Source organism: Camelina sativa, chromosome 17 (genome assembly GCF_030686135.1).
Source record: "Camelina sativa cultivar CO46 ecotype springtype chromosome 17, ASM3068613v1".
NCBI classification, from domain to species: Eukaryota; Viridiplantae; Streptophyta; class Magnoliopsida; order Brassicales; family Brassicaceae; genus Camelina; species Camelina sativa.
This window is the reverse complement of record NC_141896.1, coordinates 7406871-7419094: the sequence shown is the minus strand read 5'-3', so window position 1 is coordinate 7419094 and position 12224 is coordinate 7406871. Positions and strand designations below refer to the sequence as shown.

General features: G+C 31.3%; 2 protein-coding genes and 1 long non-coding RNA gene across 9 annotated transcripts; 2 read left to right on the top strand and 1 right to left on the bottom strand.

Moving 5' to 3' along the window:
- Positions 1-1348: 1348 nt before the first annotated feature.
- LOC104756063 (uncharacterized) lies at positions 1349-3770 on the bottom strand. Of its 7 annotated transcripts, none has more exons than XM_087495570.1 (8): positions 3647-3770; positions 3059-3410; positions 2854-2884; positions 2455-2759; positions 2254-2351; positions 2043-2141; positions 1719-1891; positions 1349-1628 (listed from the first exon to the last, which is right to left on the bottom strand). In XM_087495570.1, exons 5-8 carry the CDS (start codon positions 2282-2284, stop codon positions 1542-1544), a joined length of 390 nt encoding a protein of 129 aa, XP_087351696.1. In that variant the 5' UTR covers positions 2285-2351; positions 2455-2759; positions 2854-2884; positions 3059-3410; positions 3647-3770; the 3' UTR covers positions 1349-1541. The 7 variants fall into 7 exon arrangements, with proteins under 7 accessions (XP_087351696.1, XP_087351697.1, XP_087351699.1 ...); XM_087495571.1 differs by lacking the exon at positions 3647-3770 and having other exon boundaries at positions 2455-2615; positions 2741-2759; positions 3059-3305; XM_087495573.1 differs by lacking the exon at positions 3647-3770 and having other exon boundaries at positions 2455-2615; positions 2741-2759; positions 3032-3301.
- Positions 3771-5290: 1520 nt separating this feature from the next.
- Positions 5291-5892, top strand: LOC147923386 (uncharacterized). The gene is made up of 2 exons (XR_015587429.1): positions 5291-5483; positions 5637-5892. It is a non-coding gene; the product is annotated as an uncharacterized LOC147923386 (long non-coding RNA).
- Positions 5893-7801: 1909 nt separating this feature from the next.
- Positions 7802-8593, top strand: LOC104756062 (agamous-like MADS-box protein AGL61). Its single transcript, XM_010478573.2, has one exon. The coding sequence runs from the start codon at positions 7857-7859 to the stop codon at positions 8499-8501; it is 645 nt and encodes a 214-aa protein (XP_010476875.2). The 5' UTR covers positions 7802-7856; the 3' UTR covers positions 8502-8593.
- The last annotated feature ends 3631 nt before the right edge of the window (positions 8594-12224 follow it).

The following is a 12224-nucleotide window of genomic DNA, read 5'->3' as shown; positions in this document are numbered from 1 at the left end:
TATTAAAACACAAAATGAACGCGTAATGGCCGACCTGTTCGATGGGTTTGAATCACTAATCCTCTCAGTTTTGGACGTGTGTTATGTAGAATGTAATATATTATTGTCTGTCTATACGCGATTAGTCTTTTCTTTTCTTCTCTTTTATTACCTACAAACCAAACCAACGACTTGGCTAAACGTGAACAATCTAAATCCATTCGATGCATTATTATTAATTTCAACATAAATTCCTTGTGCACGAAGTTAACTCTCTTTCCTAATATTAAATGTTTACAACTGATTATGAAAGCAAAGTGACAAAGTCCAAAAAAAAAAGTTTGGAATAATTGTCAGTAAAAGAAGAAAAAACTGAATAAAAGTTACTGCAAAATAATTGTCAGTAAGAATAATCATGTTAAATAGCAAAGGGTATTTGAACTTCGCTAATGATAATAGCTAACACAAATCATATAGACTCTATACTTATACTTATTTGGAGAACTCCAAAAATGCTAAGGTCTAGCTGGTAGATTTTTTTTTCCAAAACCGGCCATGAAACTGATATTATTTTTAGTGTTATATAATCGAACTTAACTACCATCACAGATAAGATAAAGATCACCCAATTAACAAAAACTACTCCCTCTGTCTCTAATAGATTGATGTCCTAAGATATATTTTTGTCCCTTAAAAATTAATGTCCTAAATAAATAATCTAAAATAATATTTTTACTTTATGCTTTTTTCATATGGTATTCATCTAATGGTTCATATTTTCTCTCTCTACCAAAAAGTAATTATAAATTAATTTACAAATAAAAATTAAAATTTTTCTTAATATGTGTGAAAGTAGTGTCAAAACACCAATTTATGTGAGACAGAGGGGGTAGTATCTTAGGTAAACTACAATACAAAAGACAAACAAATGTAATTAACACAAGGTTTTCGTCAATACGTTTTTTAATCACGTCAGTTTGGTATAAAAACATACAAATTTAAACAATGTAATGTTATATAATATATTATGGCCGACCGATGATAGCCTCGCAATGACTTAATCCACTTAAAATTCCAGAAGACATCTCTTTAAGTCATGTTAGATGATATCATCATCTTCCACTTATATATAAAGAAGACTTTAAAACGAAAATAGAAAGTCAATATTTAAACCACTGACTTTATAAAAATCCTTTACGAAAAAGACAACAACTGACTTTAAGCGTAAAAAAAAAATGAAAAGAATAAGACTAGCTCTCTTTAACAAAAAAGAAAAGACTAGCTCTATCATGTAAAACTTGATTCATTGCACAATCATTGGCATTGAGAAAAAAAAAAAAAAACCCTAATTATTATTAGCACATTTAGATTTTTTTTTATAAAAAGAAACCCAAAGCATTTTAATATCTATATGAATATAAATTAATCCCGAGGTATGTAAACCACATATTGGGCGGTTTGGTCGGGTACAACTTACTAATTTAAATCAAATTAAGTAACCGGTTGACACATCACACATCCCCTGTTTTTTTCTTCTTCATGCATCATCATTCTTTAACTTTTCAAGCTGACCCGTCCCACTCTCCATAGAATTCCTTAAGAAACTCTTCCATAAACTTGTGCCTTTTCTCTGCCCTCCTTCTACCCGCCTGATATTTTTTTTCAATTCCACATTCAACTCTCTCAAATCTCAAACAAATAACCGGATAGTATAAAAATTGTGTTTCTATTAATCTTACCTCGGTTTTCATCAGTTGCTTTAGCTTGAGGAGTTTCTCATGAAAGTGATTAATAGTTGTTTGCTCCTCTTTCTTAACGTACTGCTCTTTGGTTAGCTCTGTCCGGGGCTTGATGTCAGGATCATGAAGCACTCTGTTCCTGCTTCCACCAAATGTAAAGCAACGAGCAATTCCTAAAAAGGAAAGAGAACAAACAGTAAGTCAGCAACTACGAGCACAACAAATTTCCTAACATAGACATCATCACAGCAGATATTTGGCAATGACATATCAAAACTCTTATAACTGTCGAGAAGCGAAATACACACAAGAAAGCATTCTTACCTATGGCACCAATTGCATCAAGGCGATCAGCATCTTGAACTACCCCAAATTCTGGAAGAGATTCGCAGAGTGATGCCCCAGCTAATTCGTCTTTGAAACCTGGAAACAATACACTTTTTCTGTTCACAAATGTAGATACAAGAAAATGCAATTTACACACTATTACTTAAATCGCAGTGAAAACTCATCCAAGTAGGAGCTGGAAACTAACCCATGCCATTGATGATCGTTAGTATCTTCATCTTCTTGGTTTCTTCTATACCTTCCTCATCCAGGAAATTCTCAACAAGTTTTGCTTCCGAAGGGTCTCTGAATCCAGGCAGGGGGAGAAAATTAGCCTTCATCATTTCATATAGGAATGTTTTTATTATCTATATACACAGAGAGTAAATTTCACTTAGTAGAGACTAACCAATCCTAGGGTGAGCAAATCTGGCAAAAGAATCTCTCACAAGCCTCACTTAATGGTATCCCCCATCCAATATAAGCATTTTGCAAACAGATGGAATCTAGCACCTATGTTACCAAATTACGAGGAGACTCTAGAAGCACTTGTATAATAAGTGTATTAATCTATCCAGATTAGTTCAAACAAAGTTAAATGCAGGGGAACATAGAGAGTTTCAGGAGCAAAAGTAAACACTTTTTATATCGTGGAAGTATGAATCTCAAGAATGTTGCAAGGGGAAGAAACAAACCTTATGTACTTGTAATCACCTGATAAAAGATACACACATTATGATCAATCTCCGGAGTATAAATAAAACACATAGGCTTAAAGAAGAGGATTAGAAAAAAAGAAGGTAACTACCTATATCATGGAGAAGAGCAGCTAACTCAACCTGCAAAGATCAACAGAAATGGTTACACCCAGAGAGAAAAATTGAAAATTGACAAGAAACATCTCACAATCTATATCACTACAAGAACTAACTAGAAGAAGTGTGATACAGAATAACGAAGAACAAATTAAGGGTTCCTAAACTCACAATTTAGGGAAATTTCCAGAAACTCACAATTTCCATGGAGTCGGAGTTGGAAGAGAGACCTTCCTCGCGAGCAATAGAGACAGCAAAGTCTCGGACCCTCCACACGTGCGAGGCGTCATGAGAAGCATCGTTTCCTTTCATCGCCTTACCCACCAGCTCCTCCGCCTTCTTCCTCACCGCCGCCGTCGCCGTCATTTATTATATTCTCAAATACGCAATCTTCGGACGGAGGTGGAGTGAGATTTTTCAATTTCAAAATTGATTCAACTCGGCCGTCGTTGACCACAGTCGTCGGCGAAAATAAATTACAAGAGTTTACCTTTTTACCCTTAGAGTAATTGATAAGAGAGAATCTTCCACATAGCGTAGAGAGATCGAACTACACACACAAATTGGCAACATTCATATCAGTAAATTATCATATAGATTTATTAAATTTAACTTTCCGTTAATTAACTTCTAATTTTGTTTTTCCGTTAATCATGATCATTGATTTGGATTGTAGTCAATGAATATAATCGGAATAATGCCATCACTCATCAATCACTTGTTGGCCACGATTTGAGTTGAGGTTATTTAATTTTGATTAACTAATCATTTTAGACATTTTACTACCTGTTAAAGTAAGAGATTTTAAAGAAAAGCTTGACTTATTCCATTGACATATTATAGTATATAGGGATATATTTTGGTGGACAAATGAACATCTACTAAATCATACATAACACTTATTTTGGATGTCCATTATAATTGAACACAGTAGAACCTCTATAAATTAATACTCGATAAATTAATAATCTCTATAAATTAATAAATTAATAAATATCTTCGGTCCCAAGTTGGGACTAGTGTAATATTAGATACTATTCAATAATATAATAAAATAATATTTTTTTGAAACTCCTTTGTAAATATATGGTCCCTTCAATAATATAAATTAATAATTATATAAAATTATATAAATATATGTATATATCTACACATTAATTTTTATTGGAGTTTATTTTTAATAGTTTAACTATATAAAAATCTTTGAGTGCTATCTTCAAAACATGATAATTTTTAATTTCATTGTAATTGATTTTATAAAAATATTAGTTATAAAGATTAAATCTTATTTTTAATATTTTTTACCTAATTAGAAAAGTCTCTCTATAAATTAATAATTATTAATTTATCGATAAATTAAAACCTCTATAAATTAATAAAATTTAATGGTCCCGACTTTATTAATTTATAGAGGTTTTACTGTAGATGTAAATGTGTGTAGGATATAATGGAGAAAACAATGGATAAGAGAATAAGAATGCAGCACACATTTACTCTCCCTTTTGAAAACATCACTTAAAATCTTCGAAATGATGCCTATAGAAAGTTCAACTAAAAGAGAATCCTTTGATATTCAATTAAAGAAAGAGAATCATACAGTATTTTTTTTTTGTCAAACAAAGGAATATAAAAAAAACAAAAAAGTGATATACTTTCAAAAAAAGTAACCAAATTAATACTTTTAGAATTACTTTATTATTATTATCTAATGTAAGAAAAAAAAATTCTGAAACAAAGATATCTTTTTATTTAAAAAGTTAAAAAGACATACATTAAAAAAAAAACTTATTAATACTTTTATATTTACTTTATTATTATTGTAAGATAAAAATTTGTTTACTTTAACAAGTGTTATAATTTAATTAACTACAGAAAAAATATATATGTCATACTAAATGAAAATTATATAAAATTAGTGTTATTTGGGTCAAGAGATAGAAAGTTCAACTAAATGAAAGATAATCATATTTTTTTTGTCAACCAAAGGAATTAAAAAAAAACAAAAAAGTGATATACTTTCAAAAGAAGTAACCAGATTAATACTTTTAGATTTACTTTATTATTATCTAATGTAAGAAAAAAAATCTGAAACAAAGAGATATTTTTATTAAAAAAAGACATACTTAAAAAAAAAAAATTAATACTTTTAGGTTTACTTTATTATTATTGTAAGATAAAAATTTGTGTACTTTAACAAGTGTTATAATTTAATTAACTACAAAAAGAAATATCTATAATACTAAATAAAAATTATATTAAATTAGTGTTCTTTGGGTCAAGAGATAGAAAGTTCAACTTAATGAGAATCCTTTGATGATATTCAATTAAAGAAAATCATATCTTTTAATAGTCACAAGATCTAAAATTACAATTACCTACTTGATACAACTTATTGCCATTATATATATCCTCAACATGTAAAATTTTGTTACTAGAACTCTTACATAAATTTCTACAGTGTAAAGAACATTAAAAAAAATCAATATATTCATATAACTTTGCGTCCGAACTCATGGCATATGAGCCGTTTGATGCAGAAAGCCAATGGAACATCCTGATATCGTTGACACCATCAGACATAGACAGAGAATTGAGTAATACAATAACGTTTCCCCAAGACTCGGTAATAACCAAATTATTATCCATCTTGACTATGGATACTTTCATAGGATATTTTAATTTTCTCGATGTTGATACTAATATTGTATCAAATCTTACCTTACAAAAACATGACAATGGAAATTATCTATTTCATGGGTGGAATATGGTTCTCCAGCGACATATGTACGATATAGGAGATATTGTTGGATTTTGGTGGGATAGTTCCGCCAGTAGATTTAATTTTCAGCTACTCTCTCTGGCTTAGTTGATGGAGCAGATTTTCGCAAGTTCATTTCATCAATATTTTTATTTAATTATATTTCTATTCCATATTGTATTAGTTCTGTCTAGCCTATTCTACAGATTATGTATTTTCTTTTTCAGTAATAAATAAATATTAATAATAAATAAAATTGACTGTTTCTATTAAATTTAGTTATATGGAACCATTCATTATATTGGGATTGTTGGCGTAATGACTCCCAAGAGTCGAGTACTCGAGTGCAGTGCGTGGTGTTGTTACATTGGCGAATTATGGCTGTTTCATATAATACTAGATTTGGATGCAACTCATGCAAATAATTTTTATTGTAAATATTATTCATGAAATGTAAATGTATTATGTAAGTCTTATATTGTTAATTTTAACCCGTGTTAGAGTATATAAAATTATTAATCCGTGCTAGAGTGTGTCCAGCAGCTTCCGTGCTAAAGTATATAAAAATTTAACTCGTGCTTGAGTTTGTAAGTCTTAAAATTATAATATAAAAACAAAATTCAATCTGTGCTCTAGCATGGTCCTAATTTTTATTGAACGTTATGGTTTATCAATAAAATCTGTGGAAAGTAAATTTCTAATATTGTGTTTAAAGATCTTTGGAAACAACTTGATATATGACTAAAATCTTCTAAAAATACAGTTTGAAAGATCCATGATTTTATTTATTACAATTAATATATCAATTATCAATTTGAAATATCTCCAATTAAGGTTGCACCCAATATTTAGGTGTAACCATTAATATATGAATTAATCTATAACCTATCTATAACCTATTTGTAATCATTTATAATTAATTAAAAATATAAAGTCTACAAAAACTATGTTGTTTACTTCTTTTTATTAAAAAAGAGATCATTTGAAATAACGCCGCGATTATAATTTTAAATTAAATAATATAATTTAATCACTATAATATAAACTATATTGTGTACTTCTCTTTATTTTATATTATAATATAAATAATATAAACTATGTTATGTACTTTTCTTTTATTAAAAAAAAATCATTTGAAATAACTTTGTTGTGATCTTCATGATATATTTGCTCCACGATTTATGGATTTATTATTTATTATCTATATACTCCACGATTTATGGATTTATTATTTATTATCTATATATAAAGAGTTATCTTATGAAGAGTACAAGGTTAATGTATATCTTATATATAACCTATTAGTATGCATTTGTAACCATTTATATTTTTTATAAAGTCTACAAAATTTAAGTTGTGTACTTCCCTTTTATTAAAAGGGGATTATACTGCAATGCATATGGTTTTTTTTTTTTTTACTGTTACAGAAAAAGTTGTAATCACCGAAAGACGTAAGCGCAATTAGTATAGTAGAAAATTATTAAAAATGACCAAACGAATTCCGTTAGAAATATTATCAAATTAATAAGAATTTAATTTTCCGATAATTACCTTCTAATTTCTTGTTCCGTTAATCATGATTTGGATTGTAATCAATGAATCGGAATGATGTCAACACTCATCAATCACTTGTTGGCCACGATTTGAGATTATTTAATTTGATCAACTAATCATTTTAGACATTTTACTACCTGCATTTTACCGTGATATTTGGGATTCTTAAGTTACTGTAAGCAAAGAAGACGTCATGTTATTTTTTTCTGCCGACTGCCGCCATGCATGCTACACGTCATATTTGTACGTACGTGTGTGTGTGATGATGGATGGGTGATACACGATTCGCTTCTCTTTATGTGTGAACCATATATTTATATGAATATTCTTGTTTTTTTGGTCGATTATAAGAAGATATATTACGTGTATGACAACTGATTATTCAACGAACGAGTAAAATGGGAACTTATCCCGGATATATATATGTATTTCTATAACTTTTTTCTAACAAAACACGTGTCCTACATTTTAGCGAAAGGGTATCTTTAATTCATGAAATCATTCCCAAAATGTTAAATAATTGGGAGTGCATTTAAACCAAACTTTCCATAAAATAAGCAAAATATTACAATTGCCTTTATTACAGCATGACGATATGAACAGCTATAAAATCCCCACGTCCAAGAAAAACCTAATGATATATACTTTCTTTAATCTCTCCTCCGATCCTTTCTCGCTTTGGTCATGGAAGAAGAAAGAGAAACATCATCATCGATGACTTGCGTGACGACGTCCAAGGATCCACTTCAAACCCCTAACATGTCTGTAAGTAAACCCAAAAAGGAGACAACAGCACAAACAACCCCTAAAACCACACGAGGTAGACAGAAGATAGAGATCAAGGAGATCAAGGAAGAGAGCAAGAGACAAGTAACCTTCTCCAAAAGACGCCGTGGGCTATTCAAGAAATCAGCTGAACTGAGCGTTCTCACCGGTGCAAAAATCGCCGTCATAACGTTCTCTCGATGCGGTAGGATCTACAGGTTTGGCCACGTAGACGCATTGATCGACAAGTATCTTCGTAAGATTCCGGTGAAGTTGGAGGGATATGCCGGTAATAACGCGGCGGAGGAAGAAGGTAGGAGGCCGTGGTGGGAGCGTCCGGTGGAGAGTGTGCCAGAGGAGGAGCTTGAAGATTACGTGGCAGCATTGAGTGTGTTCAGAGAAAATTTAGGGAAAAAGATCATGGCCATGAGCAACGATCGGCCGGTTGAGATTGTTCCGACATGGCCAATCAACATGATGGGTTGGAAACCGACGATGGATATGCAAAACTTGGAAAATCTGACGGATGGGATTACTCGCTGCCGTGTAGGTCAAAACGGGTGATTGCTTTGGTCACTTGTATAAGTATTCCTCTAGAGAGTTTCTAAAGTATTTGATTTAGTTATATGATTTTATGCTATTTATATTTTATTCATTGTTTTCTTAGCTTGTATACTTTATACTTTGGAAATCAAGTTGTTTGAATTATTAATCTTTGAACACGTACTCATAATGTAGAAAAGTATTAAATCAGTCAATCCAGCTTCCAATGTTTTTTTTCCTTAAGAATTTGACTCAACGCAAAAAAAAAACAAAAGAAAAAAACAGACTAAAAGTGTTAGCTTAATCCATAAATGCAACTTCCTTTTCTCTTTCACGTTGGACCACTCCTTCAGGCCTCAACACATCCAGGCTAGCTCATCACTGACTAATGTTTTGACTATTTCTCCACGGACAGCATACTCATACGTGGAGAACCTGAAATCTCCAAGTAATATCATATTATTAGAGTAACACAATTTTCAATACTTCACTCACTAGAGTTGGATTCAGACATAGAAAAAGAAAAAACCACCTTGGTATTGATGGAGTCAAGAGAGGAAGAGGAAGCAGAGTAAGTCATTTCCGAAGAAGAAGACAAGTGACGTGATGAAGAAGCAGGAGTAGGACTTGGGGAATTCGTTGGGACTTTTCGGAAGCTATCTTTTTCTCTTCTAACTGGGGCTTTCTTTAGATTCTTGCCTATCTGCAAATCTCTCACAGCTTGACCAGAAGGTGTCATTGTTAACAGAGATCTCCCTCTACACTATACATACTTGCTGCTAAAGATACAAGTAACACAATGAGAGCAACTGAACAGAATCTCTTTATTGTGAGTTATCTTCTTGCAATTCCTTTAGGCGTCTTGAAAGCTCGTAACTTGTTCTTGTTCTTTTATGTTTTTTTTTTTTTTAATTGAGAAAATCTTGGATAGATGTGAGTTAGATAAAGAGAGACTTGTGAAGCTTCGTGCTTTATATAATACGATTGGGATCTAACCACGTGATCTTACTTTTGACTACTGCTATACTAATCAGATGGTGAGAAAACTTATAATCTTAATCTCAATCATTTACTGATGATAGTCCTCATCATCTGAATTCAATCATATCATATGTAGATAAAGACGACAGATCCACCTATACACATTCACTACAAGAAAACATGGAATTGCCTACTGCAAGTTGTGACTAAAAACACAGTCGCTAAATTTAGCGACTGAATTGCGATTGTCTTGCTACTGAATGGTTACTAAAATAAAACAGTCGCCTAGTAGACACTAATTCGAGACTGATGCATAATGTCGCAGTGTAGTCGCCAATTTGCGACTAATTTGGAGACCAGTTTGACAGTCGCTAAAAATTGTGACTAAAAAGCTACTATTTAGCGACTGCTTTAATTAATTTGGGCCTTAACAAAATTTGGGCCGCAACAAAACACGAAATCTATTTCTTATTCGTTAATAGGCGCACCATATAAAATGAAGAAACCCTAGTTCTAAGCTTTTCTAATCTCTTTTTTCTCCTACGAGAGAAGAACTCTCTGTCTCCTCCTTCTATGTTCCCTTTTCTCATTCTACTATGTTCTTAGCTTCATCTTCCCCACCTTTTTTATGTATCTTCTTTTCCTCCATCGCGATATTATTTTTGACTCGTCCTCAAGAGAGAGTTGAAACGTTGTTGGCCTTGTCACCCTAATCCATAGTCATAAAAAATCCATTCCCTCCGAATCTGTGGTTAAGATTCGAAGTTTCTTGATCGTCTATCGCTGGATTCTCTGTTAGTAGTTTCCTCATCACCAAACTCACGATTGGTAAGTCCTCAGATCTACTCGATTTTCATTTTTTGTTTGTTGTTGAATTCCTATTTTTCAGTTTTAGATGAAGGATTGCATGTTGTTTGTTTTGATTATTGTAGGTAATCTCGACAGGGCATATTTCTTCACCGGGAAATCTTACTATCGGATGCCATCATCAATGCTACCGTCACAGATCCGGCAGCTTTGGAAGAGAGCAGCGGCGTGGAGTCCATGAACCCTAATTATTGATGGACTTTTTTTTTTGTTATCTAATTTGGGCTCGTGTATTGTATAAGGCCGAGTTTGTTTATAAGTTTTTGAAGGTCCATTATCATAAGTTTGTTCTAATTCAGTTCGAATAAACCGAATTAGAAAAAAATTATGTTTATTTCGGAATTGATTTTAAACCTAATAACCGACCCGAATAACCCGATTACCGAATAACCTGAACCGCATTTTTATTCAGTTCAATTCGGCATAATTTATAGAAAACCGAAATTTTGAAAAACCGAATAACCCAAAATAACCGAATGCCCAGGGCTACAAAACAGTAACCAAAACAGTCGCAAATGAGTAACCAGATCAGTCGCTAAAGCGTTGCAAATTCAGTCGCAACTTTAGCGACTGTTTTGCGAGGGAAGAATGACCACAATTATCAGTCGCCAATTAGTAGCTCCGTCTCGACTGTTTGGCGACTGATTATTTTAGCGACGCACTGTTTAGCGACTACGTATTTCAGTCGCCAATCAATCGTAACTAAGTAGTTTGCGACTGTTTAGTGACTGTTTTTGTAGTCGGCAAATCCATGTTTTCTTGTAGTGATTACCTAACTCATGTGGAACCAGGGGCGGATCTAGGTGTAATGGAGGTGGGGTAAGTGCCCCATACTCATTTTTAATAATTCTTCAGTTTAATCTATTGTGTATGACATATAAAAATGCCACATACTATGTCAAATGCCTCTCATCTACAATTTTTATCATTTTTTATGTTTTGGTCTTGTATTAATATTGCTAAAAATTTTTTTGTTAAGGTAAGTATTTCATCTGTGCCCGATGTAAAATTTCCTCCTGCATCCGCCACTGTGTGGAACTGTGCATGCTTTGTACCTTTGGAGATGGTGGCCACGTGAATAGAGAACGTGATTACTGTCTACTGTTATTAACGGAATCTATACTAGTATAATTGCAACACTTTTTGCTCAAAAATATGTTTTTGGAAATATTTGTCATTGAATGCCATTAAATGCTTATATTCATATCCAAACAAGTTTAGTTAACTCTCTCTACTATCTTTATAACCAAAGATAATTAAAATATGTTAAATATTCATATATATAATATTCTACAATTAATATAGATATTTATAAGATTTATTCCAGATTAAAAAAAAATTATTCTCCTATCATCTCTTTTTGATTTTAAAATTTAAATGTAGTGAATCATCATATAATACATAAATTTAATAAAAATGAATCTTTTTCTTGATATATTGTGATTTGAATTTTTTAAAACGAACATATCTTACTCAATTAATATGTGTTCAACATATATACATATATAGTAAATTTATCGCATATAGATTATAAAATTTTAAGAAGTTTACAATTTATATTTGATATATCTAAACTTAATAAAAGTTTAAAATTATGAATATTTAAATATATTAAAATTTTCAAATAATACAAACGAGTTATATTACATGAATTGATAATACTAAAAAAATTAAATATCATTAATATGATAGTTACAGGTTAAATCCCCATTTTACTATTTTAACAACACCAATATAAAATATGTCGAATGAAACTAATTTAATTAAGATTATAGTAAACAAATATTTTTGTGCTGTATACCGCAGATTATATACGAAATCACTAAAATTAACAAAATAGTACATTAGCAAATTTAGTATTAAAATAGTATATTAACAAAAAATTTATGTAAAAAA

Bases quoted from the DNA above. Each gene is read 5' to 3' on its own strand.
- LOC104756063 (XM_010478574.3), bottom strand. From the start codon at position 3,226: ATGACGGCGACGGCGGCGGTGAGGAAGAAGGCGGAGGAGCTGGTGGGT. The intron at 2,885-3,058 runs GTGAGTTTCTGG...TGATCTTTGCAG, and splicing joins ACTCCGACTCCATGGAAATT to GTTGAGTTAGCTGCTCTTCT. The intron at 1,892-2,042 runs GTAAGAATGCTT...TTTCCTTTTTAG, and splicing joins TGATGCAATTGGTGCCATAG to GAATTGCTCGTTGCTTTACA.
- LOC104756062 (XM_010478573.2), top strand. From the start codon at position 7,857: ATGGAAGAAGAAAGAGAAACATCATCATCGATGACTTGCGTGACGACG.